Here is a 13,587-nt window from a genome sequence, read left to right as displayed (position 1 = left end):
ACTTAAATACTGCCAATAAAGGCCCTGGTGGAGACAGACTAGTCAAAGAGAGCCGGGACTGATGGTTTGAGCCACTGTAATCCAGCCTGGGTGACAGTGAGACCCTGTCTCAAAAAAAGAAAATACTACAATATTAGTTTTTTACTCCATTAGATGAGCAAAAATTAAAGAAAATAATAACTGGCATGAAAAAGCAGTATACCCTTTTTTGTAAAGTCATGTAGAAATTACTATAAAAAATTAAAAATACACATCTGCTCCGACCAAGCATTCTCTCTTGCAGCATTTGTAACGGTAAATAGTAAGAATCTAAATGCTTGCCAGTGGGGGCGTGGTGAATAAACTCTGGTAGAATCACACAGCACACAAGCACTGTCGCACGTCACTGAGGAGAATGAAGGAGGTCTAGAGTTGTGCTGTCCAGGGTGGCTGCAATAACCACGTGGCTATTTAAATTCATTAAGATAAAATAAAAAAATTCAATTCTTCAGTCATACTAGCCACACTTCAGGTGCTCAGTACATGTGGTTGCCATATTGGGCAGTGTATGTCTAGAGAACATGGCATGAAAAGCTATACCATCATGTAACAAAGAAGTACAAATGTAGTAGGTCAATACATTGTAAAATCTATACATCTTCTTTTTTTGAGACCGAGTCTCATTGCCCAGGCTGGAGTGCAGTGGTATGATCTCGGTACACTGCAACCTCTGCCTTCGGGGTTCAAGCAACTCTTCCTCCCAGGCAGCTGGGATTACAAGTGCCTGCCACCATGCCTGGCTAATTTTTTTAATTTTTAGTGGAGACAGGGTTTTACCATGTTGGCCAGGCTGGTCTCAAACTCCTGACCTCAGATGATCCACCTGCCTCAGCGTCCCAGAGTGCTGGGATTACAAGCGTGAGCCACTGCACCTGGTTTAAAACCCATACGTCTAGAAGGCCTAGAGGTATAACTCTCAAATTTTTAATACTGGTCATAAGCAGGTGAAAAGAAATAATTAGCTATCTCCATATTTTCTGAATGTTACTTAACTATATTAAACATGGTAATGCTATTTATTACATATAAATTACCACTTTCTTCCATAGAACTAGTGTGAGTAGGCAGTTTTTTTTTTTTTTTTTTTTGAGAGAGGGTCTCACTTTCTACCCAGGCTGGATGGAGTACAGTGGCGTGATCATGGCTCACTGCAGCCTTGACATCCTGGGCTCAAGTGGTCTTCCCAGGTAGCTGGGACTAGAGGCGCACATCACTATGCCTGGCTAATGTTGTAGTTTGGTAGAGATGGGGTGTCCTCGTGTTACTCAGGCTGGACTTGAATTCCTGGGCTTTGATCGCTCTGCCTCCCAAAGCGCTGGGATTACAGCGTGAGCAGACCAGGCAGATTTCTTAGAATTGCCTGATGACCAAACTTTTTGTTTCTGGCATGTATCAGGAGTATGCCACTTCCCACTGGTGTGCAGCGGTTAACGCTTCTCTAACCATCATCCAGACAATGAAAGCCAGTCCATCTAAATCTTTCGAAAAGACTAGACTATCACATATTCACACAGGAAAGAGCAAATTCGGTTAATTAAAATTATAAATTCTATTTATATTCGTCATTACATACAAAAAGGCCAGTTTTTATTCTAAAATAAAGATAACATTTATTATCACAAGTTGCATAAAAACACACAGCTTTTACAAAAATGATTTCTGATAGAAAAATATGTTTGAATACATTGTGATATTTGTAGGAACAGCACACTATTGCTGCATCTCCAGCTAAAGCTTCACGGAAACTGTATTTCTCATAATCAAAATATCCACTATTTACCACAACCCATCTTTGGAAAGAAGTTCATAGTCTGTTCTGAACAAACCAACGCGTTTACTCTGAAGTTAATTCCCATGTATGTTTAACACAGTTACAAATTACATAATGACAGAATGGCCCTGCTGAAAGGGACCTTGTAGGTCATTTAGTTGACATCTTCATTTTACAGAGGGGGAACTCGGGCCAGAGAGGTTGAGAGATGTCCTCAGGACACCTGAGTACCATTCCAGTGTTTGCTCAGTAATTCATAAGAAGTCATCACAAAGGTTCAAAAAGAAAACTTACTGATTTCACTCCCATTATTCTGTGCTGAGTATCATGTCTGGTTTATTCAGATTAAGAAAGATTCTCTACTGAAATGCATGAAATGCACTGTCCAAGGGCACTTAGGGCCACTGGCTCCATTTCCCAGTTCCCCAAATGAACAGTTGATAGAAAGACTTGGGTTTTCCCCTAATTACTGACTTGGGTAAACTGACACTGAAAAATGACAGATACAGCTATCACTGCAGTGACTGTGGTCTCATCATATGAGCTAGTTTTACAGGTAACTGTCATCTGAGAGAACTAACGGACTGTTCTCATCTTTTGATAGGCTCCATGACAATTCAAAAGGTGAAGGGATTCCTGTCACGTCTTCTCAAAGTTCCAGTGTCAGACCTTCTGTTGTCCTATGAAAGTCCCGAGGTAAGCTGCTTAGCAAAATATAAAGTCAAGCTTAATCCCCAAACTGTGACATTAAACCGTCTCCAGATAGCAAGTTTGATTCTAAATGGAGGCCACAGATCTGTTTGATTTTAAGGGTAAGCTACTGCCTGAGGATGGAGTGGGGCGGGGAAGAGTATGTATAACATACGTTATACATACTGTCTTAATCACATCCTTTCCCACCTTTGTTCTAATTTTAGAAGCCGGGCAGAGAAATTGAGCTGGAAAATGACCTAAAGTCATTACAGTTTTATTCTGTGGAAAATGGAGACTGTCTGTTAGTGCGATGGTGACCAACTAATAAAATTTAGAGACTACACTGCTTATGTCTGGGGTTCACCAGAAATAAATGATTCACTGGAACAATTCTGTCAAAAAAAGGGGGGTTACTACTTGCCCTAAGTATAACAAGGGATGTATTTTAACAATGGATGTATTTTTTGTTGGGAAGCGACCATTTCTAGGCTAATACATAATAGCTATAATAAAGGCTTTGAACCTACTAATGGTTTTCTGATCTTATTTCGTATTTATTTTTACAGTTCATCACTGCATTTCATTATAAGATTTAAATATGAAATAGAAACTAGCTACCTAATAAAATCTGAACACAGTTAATGTCTTGTCATAAGACTAGTTTTAATGGAATTCTCTAGTGATACTACTATTTTAAAGGGTTGCTAAAATGATTTGGTTGGTCATTTTGGGAAATGTCCCTTAAACTGAGGGAGACACATCCTCTACGTAATGTATGACATATATGCTATTATCTCTCTTCTCAGGTGCACTATTTTTTTAAGAATACTTAATCACATGCTTTTCCCTATATTTATACCTGAGCTGAGTGTATGTGCTGTAGATTACCAGCTGATTGAAATGTTACTCATGTTAGGTAAACATTAGGCAATGAGAGGAGGAAAGCAAAATTCTTTCAAAATGTCACAATTTAGAAATATCCTTCCTGGTGGCACGAAAACCCTGAGCGGTATTTTGCTTTTATTCATACCCACAAAAATTGAGCATTTAAAAAATATGAGTATTAAACGGTGACCTTCAGGATTTATGTTAGATGGCAGAAAGAAAATTTGGTTATTCGTCTTACCATATGAATGAACTTCTTTAAAACCAAGGTTCAGAGCTGAGAATCATATTGGTTCCTTCTCAAGTTCAAGTTGCCCACTTCAGTGATCCACAAAATTTGACATTTCCAGAAACCCCAAACTTTGGTATAAGAGACCATTGCTCAGATATGTGATTACATGATCACACAGCATTCCTGTGAGTTCTTTTTGTCTAATTATCCTAATTCAGCTCTACAGAACTATCCTAAAATCCAGGCTGAAATTCAAACTCAGTTACTACAGATTTCTGAACTAGGCCAAGTTTTAACCAAAAATTATAGTTAATGATAAATGACTAGTCACGATGCATCAGGATTTAGAAATATTTTTTCTTTTATAAAATAATTTGGTATTTTTCTGATAATCTTCCAATATATGAATAAAAACTTTTCTTATGCTACAGTACCAGTTGATTTTTAAGAAGGAAATTTGTGCAAACATTAAGAAACACCGCACTAGTTCTGGGTAAAAGTGCCAGTCTTAGAACTCTCCTGAAAGATAGTACAGCCTACTGCTAAACCCTGGGCCTCCTTAGACTTGCCATCAGATTATCGTTTGCCTGCCCTGATTTCCCTGTTATCTTGTTTCACATCGACAAGGATCACCGCACATTTCCTTTAGTTTCCACAGTTCTATCAGTTCCTGTGGAGAATACTGAGGAGAAGACAGCATTCCTGTCTCACAAGTCTTCTCACACAGCCACAGGCTGTCCTGTTGAAAAACAAAACAGAAGCTGATCTGAGAGCTGTGAAACTGTTGGAAGAGCCTAAGAAAGTCTGCATATAGACAGCTTTTATGTATTCTAATGATGCTGAAATTATTTCAAGGATAACTCCATGTGTGGACCAACTGGTGAGGTTTGGGGGTGGCAGCTCCTGCTGTGGAATACAGAACAAGGCGGTGTGTGGATTAAGAGTTAGTCACCAAATGCAATTCTGTGATGAAAGATTTTAGAAACCGCAAGTGAGTTTCATGTTTGCAGTTAAACGTGATTCTATGGCAGAATTAGTAACATCTGTTGTTCTGATGGAACACTTACAATAATGTGAGGGCTGTACCCAAGTGCTGTGTAAATATTTCCATTCTCACAATAATGCTGTAAGGTAGAATTATTTCCCTTACAATTGAGAAAGAGTTAAATCACTTGTTCAAGGTCACAGGACTGGTAACGAAGAGGAGGAATTAAAGACTCCCTAGCTCAAGTTCTTAGACTATTTCCTAGCACATAAATTGGCTTCTATTTCCAGCAACAGAGCAGAACACACAGAAACTCATTCAGTTAGACAACACAAACATGTTGGATAAAGTTAAAAAACCTTTATAAAGCATGGCTGAACTCCTCGGTGAAAGAAAAATGGTAGGAGCAAGTAGAGTCAGCATGTACCTTGAAGGTGTCTGCTGATCCCTGGGTTTTGAAAGGCTAAGCCCAGGGACAGGAGACTTAACTGGAGACTGACAGCTGGGATCCCTGAGAGCCACAGCCTCAGGGAGTTTATAAGAAAACAAACCCGGCTTGTCTGTCTCAGTCTTGCCCCCTCAGTGGGATGGAGAGGAGTCTCTCTCCCCTGAGTGTCTAACTACAGCTTGCACTTAGGTGGGTCTGGGGCTGGTAGACACAGTCTGTGTAGGCCCAACAGTTCTAAACTGTAAATCTGAAGTATTCATAGATAGTACTTGCAAGTGCATGGCAGAAAAAAATATAAATCCTCTTTGTAAGAATGCATTTTAGGCCAGGCATGGTAGCTTTGGCCTGCAATCCCATCACTTTGGGAGGCTGAGGTGGGCCGATCAGTTGAGGTCAGGAGTTCGAGACCAGCCTGGCCAACAAGGCGACACTCTGTCTCTACTAAAAATAGAAATAAGCCGGGCACAGTGGCTTATGCCTGTAATCCCACAGCACTTTGGGCAGCCAAGGTGGGTGGGTGACCACGAGGTCAAGAGATTGAGACTAGCCTGGCCACCAAGGTGACACTCTGCCTCTACTAAAAATAGAAATAAGCTGGGCACAGTGGCTTATGCCTGTAATCCCACAGCACTTTGGGCGGTCAAGGTGGGTGGGTGACCACGAGGTCAAGAGATTGAGACTAGCCTGGCCAACATGGTGAAACCCCATCTCTACTAAAAATACAAAAATCAGCTGGGTGTGGTGGCACGCACCTATACTCCCCAGCTACTCAGGTGTCTAAGGCAGGAGAATCGCTTGAACTGGGGAGGCAGAGGTTGCAGTGAGCTGAGATGGCCACTGTACTCCAGCCTGGGTGACAGAGCAAGATACTGTCTCAGAAAAAAGAAAAAAAAAAGAATGCATTTTAAATATAGGATTCAGTTTCCAAAGACATGACACGGTCACCAAAACAAACAAACAAACTGCAGAATCAGACCCAGCAGAGACTACAGATCCCACTACTACCAGATACAGAAAAGAATTCTATTCGAAGATGAGACTGAAAGTAACAACAAAGGAACTGGACTATCAAAATGGACCATGTAGAGATGGGTTTCTTTCTTGTCCTGGACTGAGAGCTGCTCTGGGGTCAGGGCCCTTAACTGACACACTGCATGTGCCTTCTGTCGCCTGCACCTTCGCTGGCCAAAATGGAAGCTGCAAGAATCCAGAACTCAACAGAAATCTCTGAAGCAAAAGCCACCTTTGTGCTTGCTTGCTTCCCAGGGCTCCCAGTTTCCACTTTGGTCTCTGCAGATTCGTTTTTTTCCTGGCTCAGCAATAGCGTGTTTTAAATGATGCCTTCTATTACATGCAGTGTCTTAGTGTTACCGGTCAGAAGGGTGGAAGGATGCTTAGATTGCCACACTCAATCAGCGGATTCTGTCATTAAATTTTAAAGCTGCAAATAATTTCTGATTGAATCTATGGAAACTGAATTCTTTGTACGTAGGGGAACTTTCATTCCTCCTTTTGCTTTAAACTCAGAAAAATACTGGCTGAGAAATAACCTAGGTGAATTATTGTGAATTACAGTAACAGCATTAACTTATGGTAGAAGATCCTCATTCTTTCTGTCCATGGTGTGATATACATTACAGGCTGGATTCCAAATCTGAAAATCTCAAATCTAAAATCCTCCAAAATCCAGCTTTTTTTTTTTTGAAACAGGGTCCCTCTCACTCTGTTGCCCAAGCGGGAGTGCCGTGGTGCAATCACAGCTCACTGCAGCCTTGACCTCCCAGACTTGAGTGATCCTCCTACCTCAGCCTCCTGAGTAGCTGGGACCACAGGCAGGCACTGCCATGCCCAGCTAATTTTTTGTACTCTTTGCAGAGATGGGGGTTTTGTCATGTTGGCCAGGCTGGTCTTGAACTCCTGGGCTCAAGTGACATGCCCACCTTGGCCTCTCAGTGTTGGGATTACAAGTGTGTGCCATTGCCCAGCCCAAAACTTTCTGAGAGCCAACATCACACTCAAAGGAAACGCTCACCGAAGCATTTCAGATTTGAGATGTGGAACTTGAAAGTATAATGCAATTATTCTAAAATCCAAAAAAATTCTGAAATCCTAAATAATTCTGGTCCCAAGCATTTTGAATAAGGGACACTCAATCTGTATATGGAAATCTCACCTCCTCAACTCTTTAAGAATCCCAAGGCCACTCCCAAAGACTTACCTGGTATCTTTTAGGTCCTATGGCTGCCATCCAGATACCCATGCTTACATCTTCACCCTATATACATGGCCCACAAAGTTTAAATGTAAAAGTTTTAAATGCCATTTTATTTGTAAAGACAAAACCATGCCCACTCCCATCATATATTACCTTTCTACTTTTTTGCTCTGTTATTATTCTAATATGAAATAGCAAAAGTGGATTCACGCAAAGTCAAAGCTAGTGGCCGTTAGTATGAAGCACCCCCACAAGGTAATGAGAAGAAGACACCGCGAGTAGATGGCCCATCCTTCTCATGTACCTTAAGCCTCCAGGAAGCACTTTGGGTTCCTCCTTAGGAATAAAGTCTTTCTCAGGGACTGAGCTTTTTTTTTTTGAGATAGTGCCTGCCTCTGTCAGCCAGGATGGTATATAGTCATGTGATCTCGGCTTACTGCAACCTCTGCCTACCCAGGTTCATGTGATTCTCCTGTCTCAGCCTCCCAAGTAGCTGGGAATACAGGTGTGCACCATTACGCTAACTTTTTGTATTTTTAGTATGGATGGGGTTTGCCATGTTGGCCAGGCTGGTTTCAAATTCCTAACCTCAAGTGATCCACCTGCCTTAGCCTCCCAAAATGCTAGGATTACAGGTGTGAGCCATGGTGCCCAGTCTCCAGGGACTATACTTATAAATACTGGCTGAAAACATAAGTAGGCTCAAAAAAGATTATAGAATTTAAAGCCAAGATCTGAGGGACATAGGGTTGCATCCTTAACCTATGAGAGGTGATTCCTTAATTTTTTTATTATAGAGATGAGGTATTGCTATGTTACCCAGGCTACTCTTGAATTCCTGGGCTCAAGTGATCTGCCCACCTTAGCCTTCCAAAAATGCAGCGATTACAGGCAAGAGCCACCATGCCCAGCTAAGAAATTATTAATTACCTGATAGGTCTTTAACCTCCCCGAGTTGCTTGCCAGCCACTTGACGATGTCCTTGGAGATCACGTACCCTGACCCACATGCAAAGGCAGGGTAAGCGGGGCTGGGGTACTCCAACTCCTGCCACTTGCCGGTTCGGTCAACTGCCCAATTCAGTCTGAAACTGAGATGGAAAATAATGTGGCCTCTTGTGTTGGTCTGACACATATCCTGCCACTATTACACCTGACTTCTTTATCATCACTACAAAGGAATAAGCTTGTAGAAGCGAGGAAAGAAAATAGCTAGAATGCTTGCTTTGCAGTGGTGTGATCTCGGCTCACTGCAACCTCCACCTCCTGCGTTCAAGCAATTTTCCTGCCTCAGGCTCCCAAGTAGCTGGGATTACAGTAACCTGCCATCATGCCCAGCTAATTTTTTGTATTTTTAGTAGAGATAGGGTTTCACCATGTTAGCCAGGTTGGTCTTGAACTCCTGACTTCAGTTGATCCACCCACCTCGACCTCCCAAAGTGCTGGGATTACAGGCATAAGCCATTGAGCCTCGCCAGAATTTTTTTTAAATCTCTACCTCATACCAAGAAAAAAAATTTTTTTTAATCTAAGGAAAGGAATTATTTATCCAGTGGTGTTTTAGATAAAGGATTGGTATGTTAAATTTTCTCAAAGTTGCATTTGTAGAGTTTCTGAATGAAAAGTACTAGAAGATCACCCTGTGTTTTAGCATATATGAAAACAAAAAAACCCAATCACTAATCCACATTATTACTCCTGAGGAAGCAAAGAAAATGGTTTCAGAGATGTGTCACAAACTTATTCTAACAAAATATACAGTAGCTTCTCATGTGAATACAATTTATTTCTTTGGCATGAGAATAAAAGCCACATTGTTTTCCCTCCATTACTACATTAGCCTGAGGCTTTTCATTTAAAAAATATTTTCCTCCCATTGTACAGTAATAAAAAATTTATGATTTTTAAGACAGAGTCTCCCTCTGTTGCCCAGGCGGGAGTGCAGTTGCACTATCATGGCTCACTGCAGTCTCCAACTCCTGGGCTCAAGCAGTTCCCCTGTCTCAGCCTCCCAAGTAGCTAGGGGCTACAGGCTCATGTCATCTTTTTTATTCTTTGTAGGGACAAGGTCTTGCAATGTTGCTCAGGCTAGTTTTGAACTCAAGGCCTCAAGGGATCCTCCCACCTCAGCTTTCCCAAAACTCTGGGATTACAGATGTGAGCCAGAATGACTGACCTAGAGTAAGGAAATATGTATTAACCCAGGAGTCTAGTAAGAAATTTTATATCTCAACCACATTTTCAAAAAAATAATTAACCTAAAATCTTATCCTTAATTAATTACATTTGATCAGGTACATGATTGCTAACATACTTTCCCCACCAAAAATTAGGCCCATCCAGATTCTTTTGGGCAATCCTATTAAATACAGCTTCGAGGTCTATGTAACAGTCGTCATCTGTCTTCAGCAACAAATTGAAGCTGGTTGTTTCCACAGTCCTGTTGACACAAAAGGGATATGAAAGTCAGTACAGCCAAACAAAGCAACACCAAAGCAGTGGCATCACTGACGCTTTCATTCAAAACTATCTGTTATCATCTGTATTATTATTCATCAAATGTTGAGAACATCTGCTCTAACAAAATTTTGCTGTTATCAACTAAGGCCATCACTTGGTATTTACTAAGTGGCATAACACAGAGAAGTACTAAGCTGATTTTAAAAGGTAAAGGAAGAGCATGAAGGAAAATATCTGGCTTAAGTGGAATATATGTTTAACAAATGCTTCATAGGCATCATTCAAGTCCTGCTGCCAAATCTTTTAAATGTCTGAACCCTTCTCCATCTCCATGTGTTTTTTTTTTTTTTTTTTTTTGAGATGGAGTTTCGTTCTTGTCCTCCAGGCTGGAGTGCAATGGTGCAATTGGCTCCCTGCAACCTCTGCCTCCTGGGTTCAAGTGATTCTCCTGCCTCAGCCTCTCAAGTAGCTGGGACTACAGGCACCCGCCACCACAACGAGCTAATTTTTTTGTATTTTTAATAGAGACGGGGTTTCACCATGTTGGCCAGGCTGGTCTTGAACTCTCAGGTGATCTGCCTGCCTCAGCCTCCCAAAGGGCTAGGATTACAGGCATGAGCCATGGTGCCTGGCCCCACCCCATGTGTTCTTAATAACAAAGGCCCAGGATAATGAATTCGGTGTTACACCTGGGCCTCTCACACAGCACACCATTGTACAAGATGCATCCAATGCTATTTATACTACACTCAAGATATTTTATGGCTTAAAAAAAACCTAACTTACTACATTGAAACACATTTTCCCTTGGAAACAACTTCCAGCAATTAAACCATTATAAATGACCTTCTGGAAGGCAAAGGAGAGTGACTTCATTTATCTAGACATGAAATATAGAATAGTGACTAAAGACAAATTGACTCCTTCATTTCACATTCACAATCCCTGTACCTCTGTTTAAAAAGGCAGTTTTGCTAGGGAGGCAGTCATGTAAGAAGAGTCAATAAAAGAAATTTAGAATTTCATTAGGTCAAAGAATGGGTCCACACCAAACAGCATCACTACATGTTTCTAAAGTTTATTTCTAATTAACAGCAGAAGGCATACATAATATTTGCTAATTAGAAATAAATTTTCATGATAAAGAATATTTAGGTCACTGATAACTGAATAAAGAGGAAAAAATAATGAAACTCATTTTCAGTGTGGTGGGAATGGGTAATGCCAGCTATGGGGACACCGGTCCCAAATCAGAGTCCTGTTGACGGTTACTGCAGCGATCCAGGGAGAGAAGGTGGCAGCAGAGACTAAGGGAGAAGCTAAGATACTTCCTTCCACATCTGGATATCTTGCTCTAAAGGGAGTCCTAGAACCTTATAGTCCTGACACCCGACCCTCTGGACCTCCACGCTCATTCCTCACCTCTGCCTTACCTCCAGTTGCTCTCAAACTCTCATTTATGGCCCGAATTAAAAGGAGGTTCTTTTTCTTACTATAACTGTCTAAAAACCCCGATTTCCAACCCTCATTTTTATCTCTTCCCTCTATCCACAGGATGAATCCCAAATTATAGTAATTTGCCCCAGCTGGCCATGTATGGTGGCTCACGCCTATAATCCCAGCACTTTGGGAGGCTGAGGCAGGAAGACTGAGCTGAGGAATTCAAGACCAGACTGGGCAACATAGCAAGATCTCATTTCTATTAAAAATAAATAAATAAATAATTTGCCCCAGCTAAGAAAAACCTTCCATAAACCATTTACACCATCTAGCCCTCAGGACCAGGGAACAACCAACTGTAAAGTACTGTTCCTGGTAACTTCCCACTCTGCCTAGGGCAACAGAGAAGAAAAGAAACAGACCCTGGGCCTCACCAAGGAACAAGATAAGGTTTTAAAAAATAAAAGTGAAAGAAATAAAAATGAAACTAATCAGAGATAGTTTCAAGGTTTTAGTTCCATGGTCAGGATATACAGTATTAGGAGACTCAACAGAAAACTTTGAGATTCTAGAGTAAACTAATAATACTAATAACTATAACACATCAATATTATGTAAATATAAAATAGGTTACTAATATTATATTTTGTTACTGTTATTACTGTTATACAAGTAGGAATTACAAGTAAGTTCCAAGAAACACTGGAAGGTGTGGGAAACTGTAAATGTGATCGACTCTGGGAGCTGTGGAATTTCAGTAAGCAAGCTATATAAGCGTTTTAGAATCAGGACAAGCAGTTTTTAAATGGATGGAGTAAGACTGCAAATACAAGGTGGAGAGTCAGTAGAAGAAAATTCCTATCAGTAACCTGAATGTGAAATGTGAGTGACTATAACTGGGGAATCTGGGTAGGTGGGTATAATAAATACAACTAAAAATGGACCATTCCCAAACTCACTGATTTTTATCTAATGCTGGCTTGAGACAACCGTGGCAAGTGGAAATGACTCAAAATGAATCAACTTTTTTTTTTTTTTTGAGACGGAGTTTTGTTCTTGTTGCCCAGGCAGGAATGCAATGGCACAATCTTGGCTCACCGCAACCTCCGACTCCTGGGTTCAAGCAATTCTCCTGCCTCAGTCTCCTGAGTAGCTGGGATTACAGGCACGCACCACCACATCCGGCTAATTTTGTATTTTTAGTAGAGATGGGGTTTCTCCATATTGACCAGGCTGGTCTTGAACTCCCGACCTCAGGTGATCCACCTGCCTTGGCCTCCCAAAGTGTTGGGATGATAGGCGTGAGCTGCCACACCCAGCTGTTTTGGTTTTGTTTTTTGAGACAGAGTCTCACTTTGCTGCCCAGGCCGGGGTGCAGTGGTCTGATCTTGGCTCACTGCAACCTCTGTCTCCCGAGTTCAAGCAATTCTCCTGCCTCAGCTTCCTGAGCAGCTGGGATTACAGGGATGTGCCACCACACCCAGCTGGTTTTTGTATTTTTAGTAGAAATGGGGTTTTACCATGTTGGCCAGGCTGGTCTCGGACTCCTGACCTCAAGTGTATCTGCCTGCCTTGGCTTTGCAAAGTGCTGCCAGCAGGCGTAAAGCCACCATTTGATCAGGTAATTTTTGCCATGTTTTTGATAGGTTAATATCACATTATGGATCTTTATCAAAATAAAGTGGCAGCATCTTAAAAGTGCAGATTTCACAAGGAGCCAGGATACATATCCCAGGTGCTCAGTGGCCTTAGGTTTTTGTTTGTTGAAATCTTAGTAGTCTGAAGTTGATTAATTGTCTCTATAGCAGAAGAACAATAAGACAGAAGCACAGTGGCATGTGTCTATAATCTCAGCTACTCAAGAGGCTAAGGCAGGAGGTTTGCTTGCACCCAAGAGTTCAAGACCAGCCTAACGCCCCCCCTACCAAAAAAGAAACAATAAAACAAATTCTAGCTACCCAACATTTTCACAACCTACCATCTATAGAAGTTCAGCAATTTTGCAGGAACATTACGGTAAGTGTCGATAACATCCACAAAAACAATATCATCATAGATGCTGCTTTCCTCCTTCAGTAACGCATCCTCCGCATGGAGATTCCTTGTATGATCAACAAGTCTTTGAGGCCGAGAATGAAGGTTGTGTAAGAGAGTATCACCTTCTAAAAAGGAAAAGTTGGCAGTTGGAGAAAAATGCTTTTGTAAACTTAAACCACTGAGAACTTCGGACATACAGTTCTTTTCCCAAGGTAACCTAACAGAATACAAACAGTTGTTTGGAACTTTAGGTACACTGCCAGTAGGAGAATTAGGTGGACACTCCCACTTTGGAGAGCAATTTGGCAATATCTATTTAGGCTGAAAATGTGTAAACCTTATGGCTCAGTTGACGCCACTTGTAAATATTTACCTACTAACGT

The 13,587-nt window shown here is 41.2% G+C and overlaps 2 protein-coding genes across 6 annotated transcripts in view; one reads left to right on the top strand and one right to left on the bottom strand.

Moving 5' to 3' along the window:
• The window catches only part of TBCE (tubulin folding cofactor E), a 69,073-nt gene extending 66,044 nt beyond the window's left edge, over positions 1-3,029 (top strand). For 2 of the 4 annotated variants that reach the window (XM_008985780.5, XM_054248368.2), the window contains 2 exons: positions 2,415-2,506; positions 2,728-3,029. In XM_008985780.5, the coding sequence (XP_008984028.2) occupies positions 2,415-2,506; positions 2,728-2,820 (185 nt within the window). In that variant the 3' untranslated portion in view covers positions 2,821-3,029. Of the gene's footprint in view, positions 1-2,414 lie in introns of all 4 variants that reach the window. The other 2 variants (XM_008985779.5, XM_054248367.2) reach the window with 1 other exon arrangement.
• Positions 1-13,587, bottom strand: part of B3GALNT2 (beta-1,3-N-acetylgalactosaminyltransferase 2) — a 69,337-nt gene that overhangs the window by 9,674 nt on the left and 46,076 nt on the right. The window contains exons 8-12 of one of the 2 annotated variants that reach the window (XM_003735289.6): positions 13,146-13,329; positions 9,582-9,707; positions 8,199-8,358; positions 7,272-7,328; positions 1,624-4,359 (exon numbers count right to left, since the gene is read on the bottom strand). In XM_003735289.6, coding sequence (XP_003735337.1) covers positions 4,225-4,359; positions 7,272-7,328; positions 8,199-8,358; positions 9,582-9,707; positions 13,146-13,329 — 662 coding nt within the window. In that variant the 3' untranslated portion in view covers positions 1,624-4,224. Of the gene's footprint in view, positions 1-1,623; positions 4,360-7,271; positions 7,329-8,198; positions 8,359-9,581; positions 9,708-13,145; positions 13,330-13,587 lie in introns of those variants that run through there. The other variant, XM_035280401.3, reaches the window with a different exon arrangement.

Source organism: Callithrix jacchus, chromosome 19, assembly GCF_049354715.1.
Source record: "Callithrix jacchus isolate 240 chromosome 19, calJac240_pri, whole genome shotgun sequence".
NCBI classification, from domain to species: domain Eukaryota; kingdom Metazoa; phylum Chordata; class Mammalia; order Primates; family Cebidae; genus Callithrix; species Callithrix jacchus.
The sequence above is the reverse complement of the archived record's forward strand: the minus strand, read 5'-3'. Positions and strand labels throughout refer to the sequence as shown.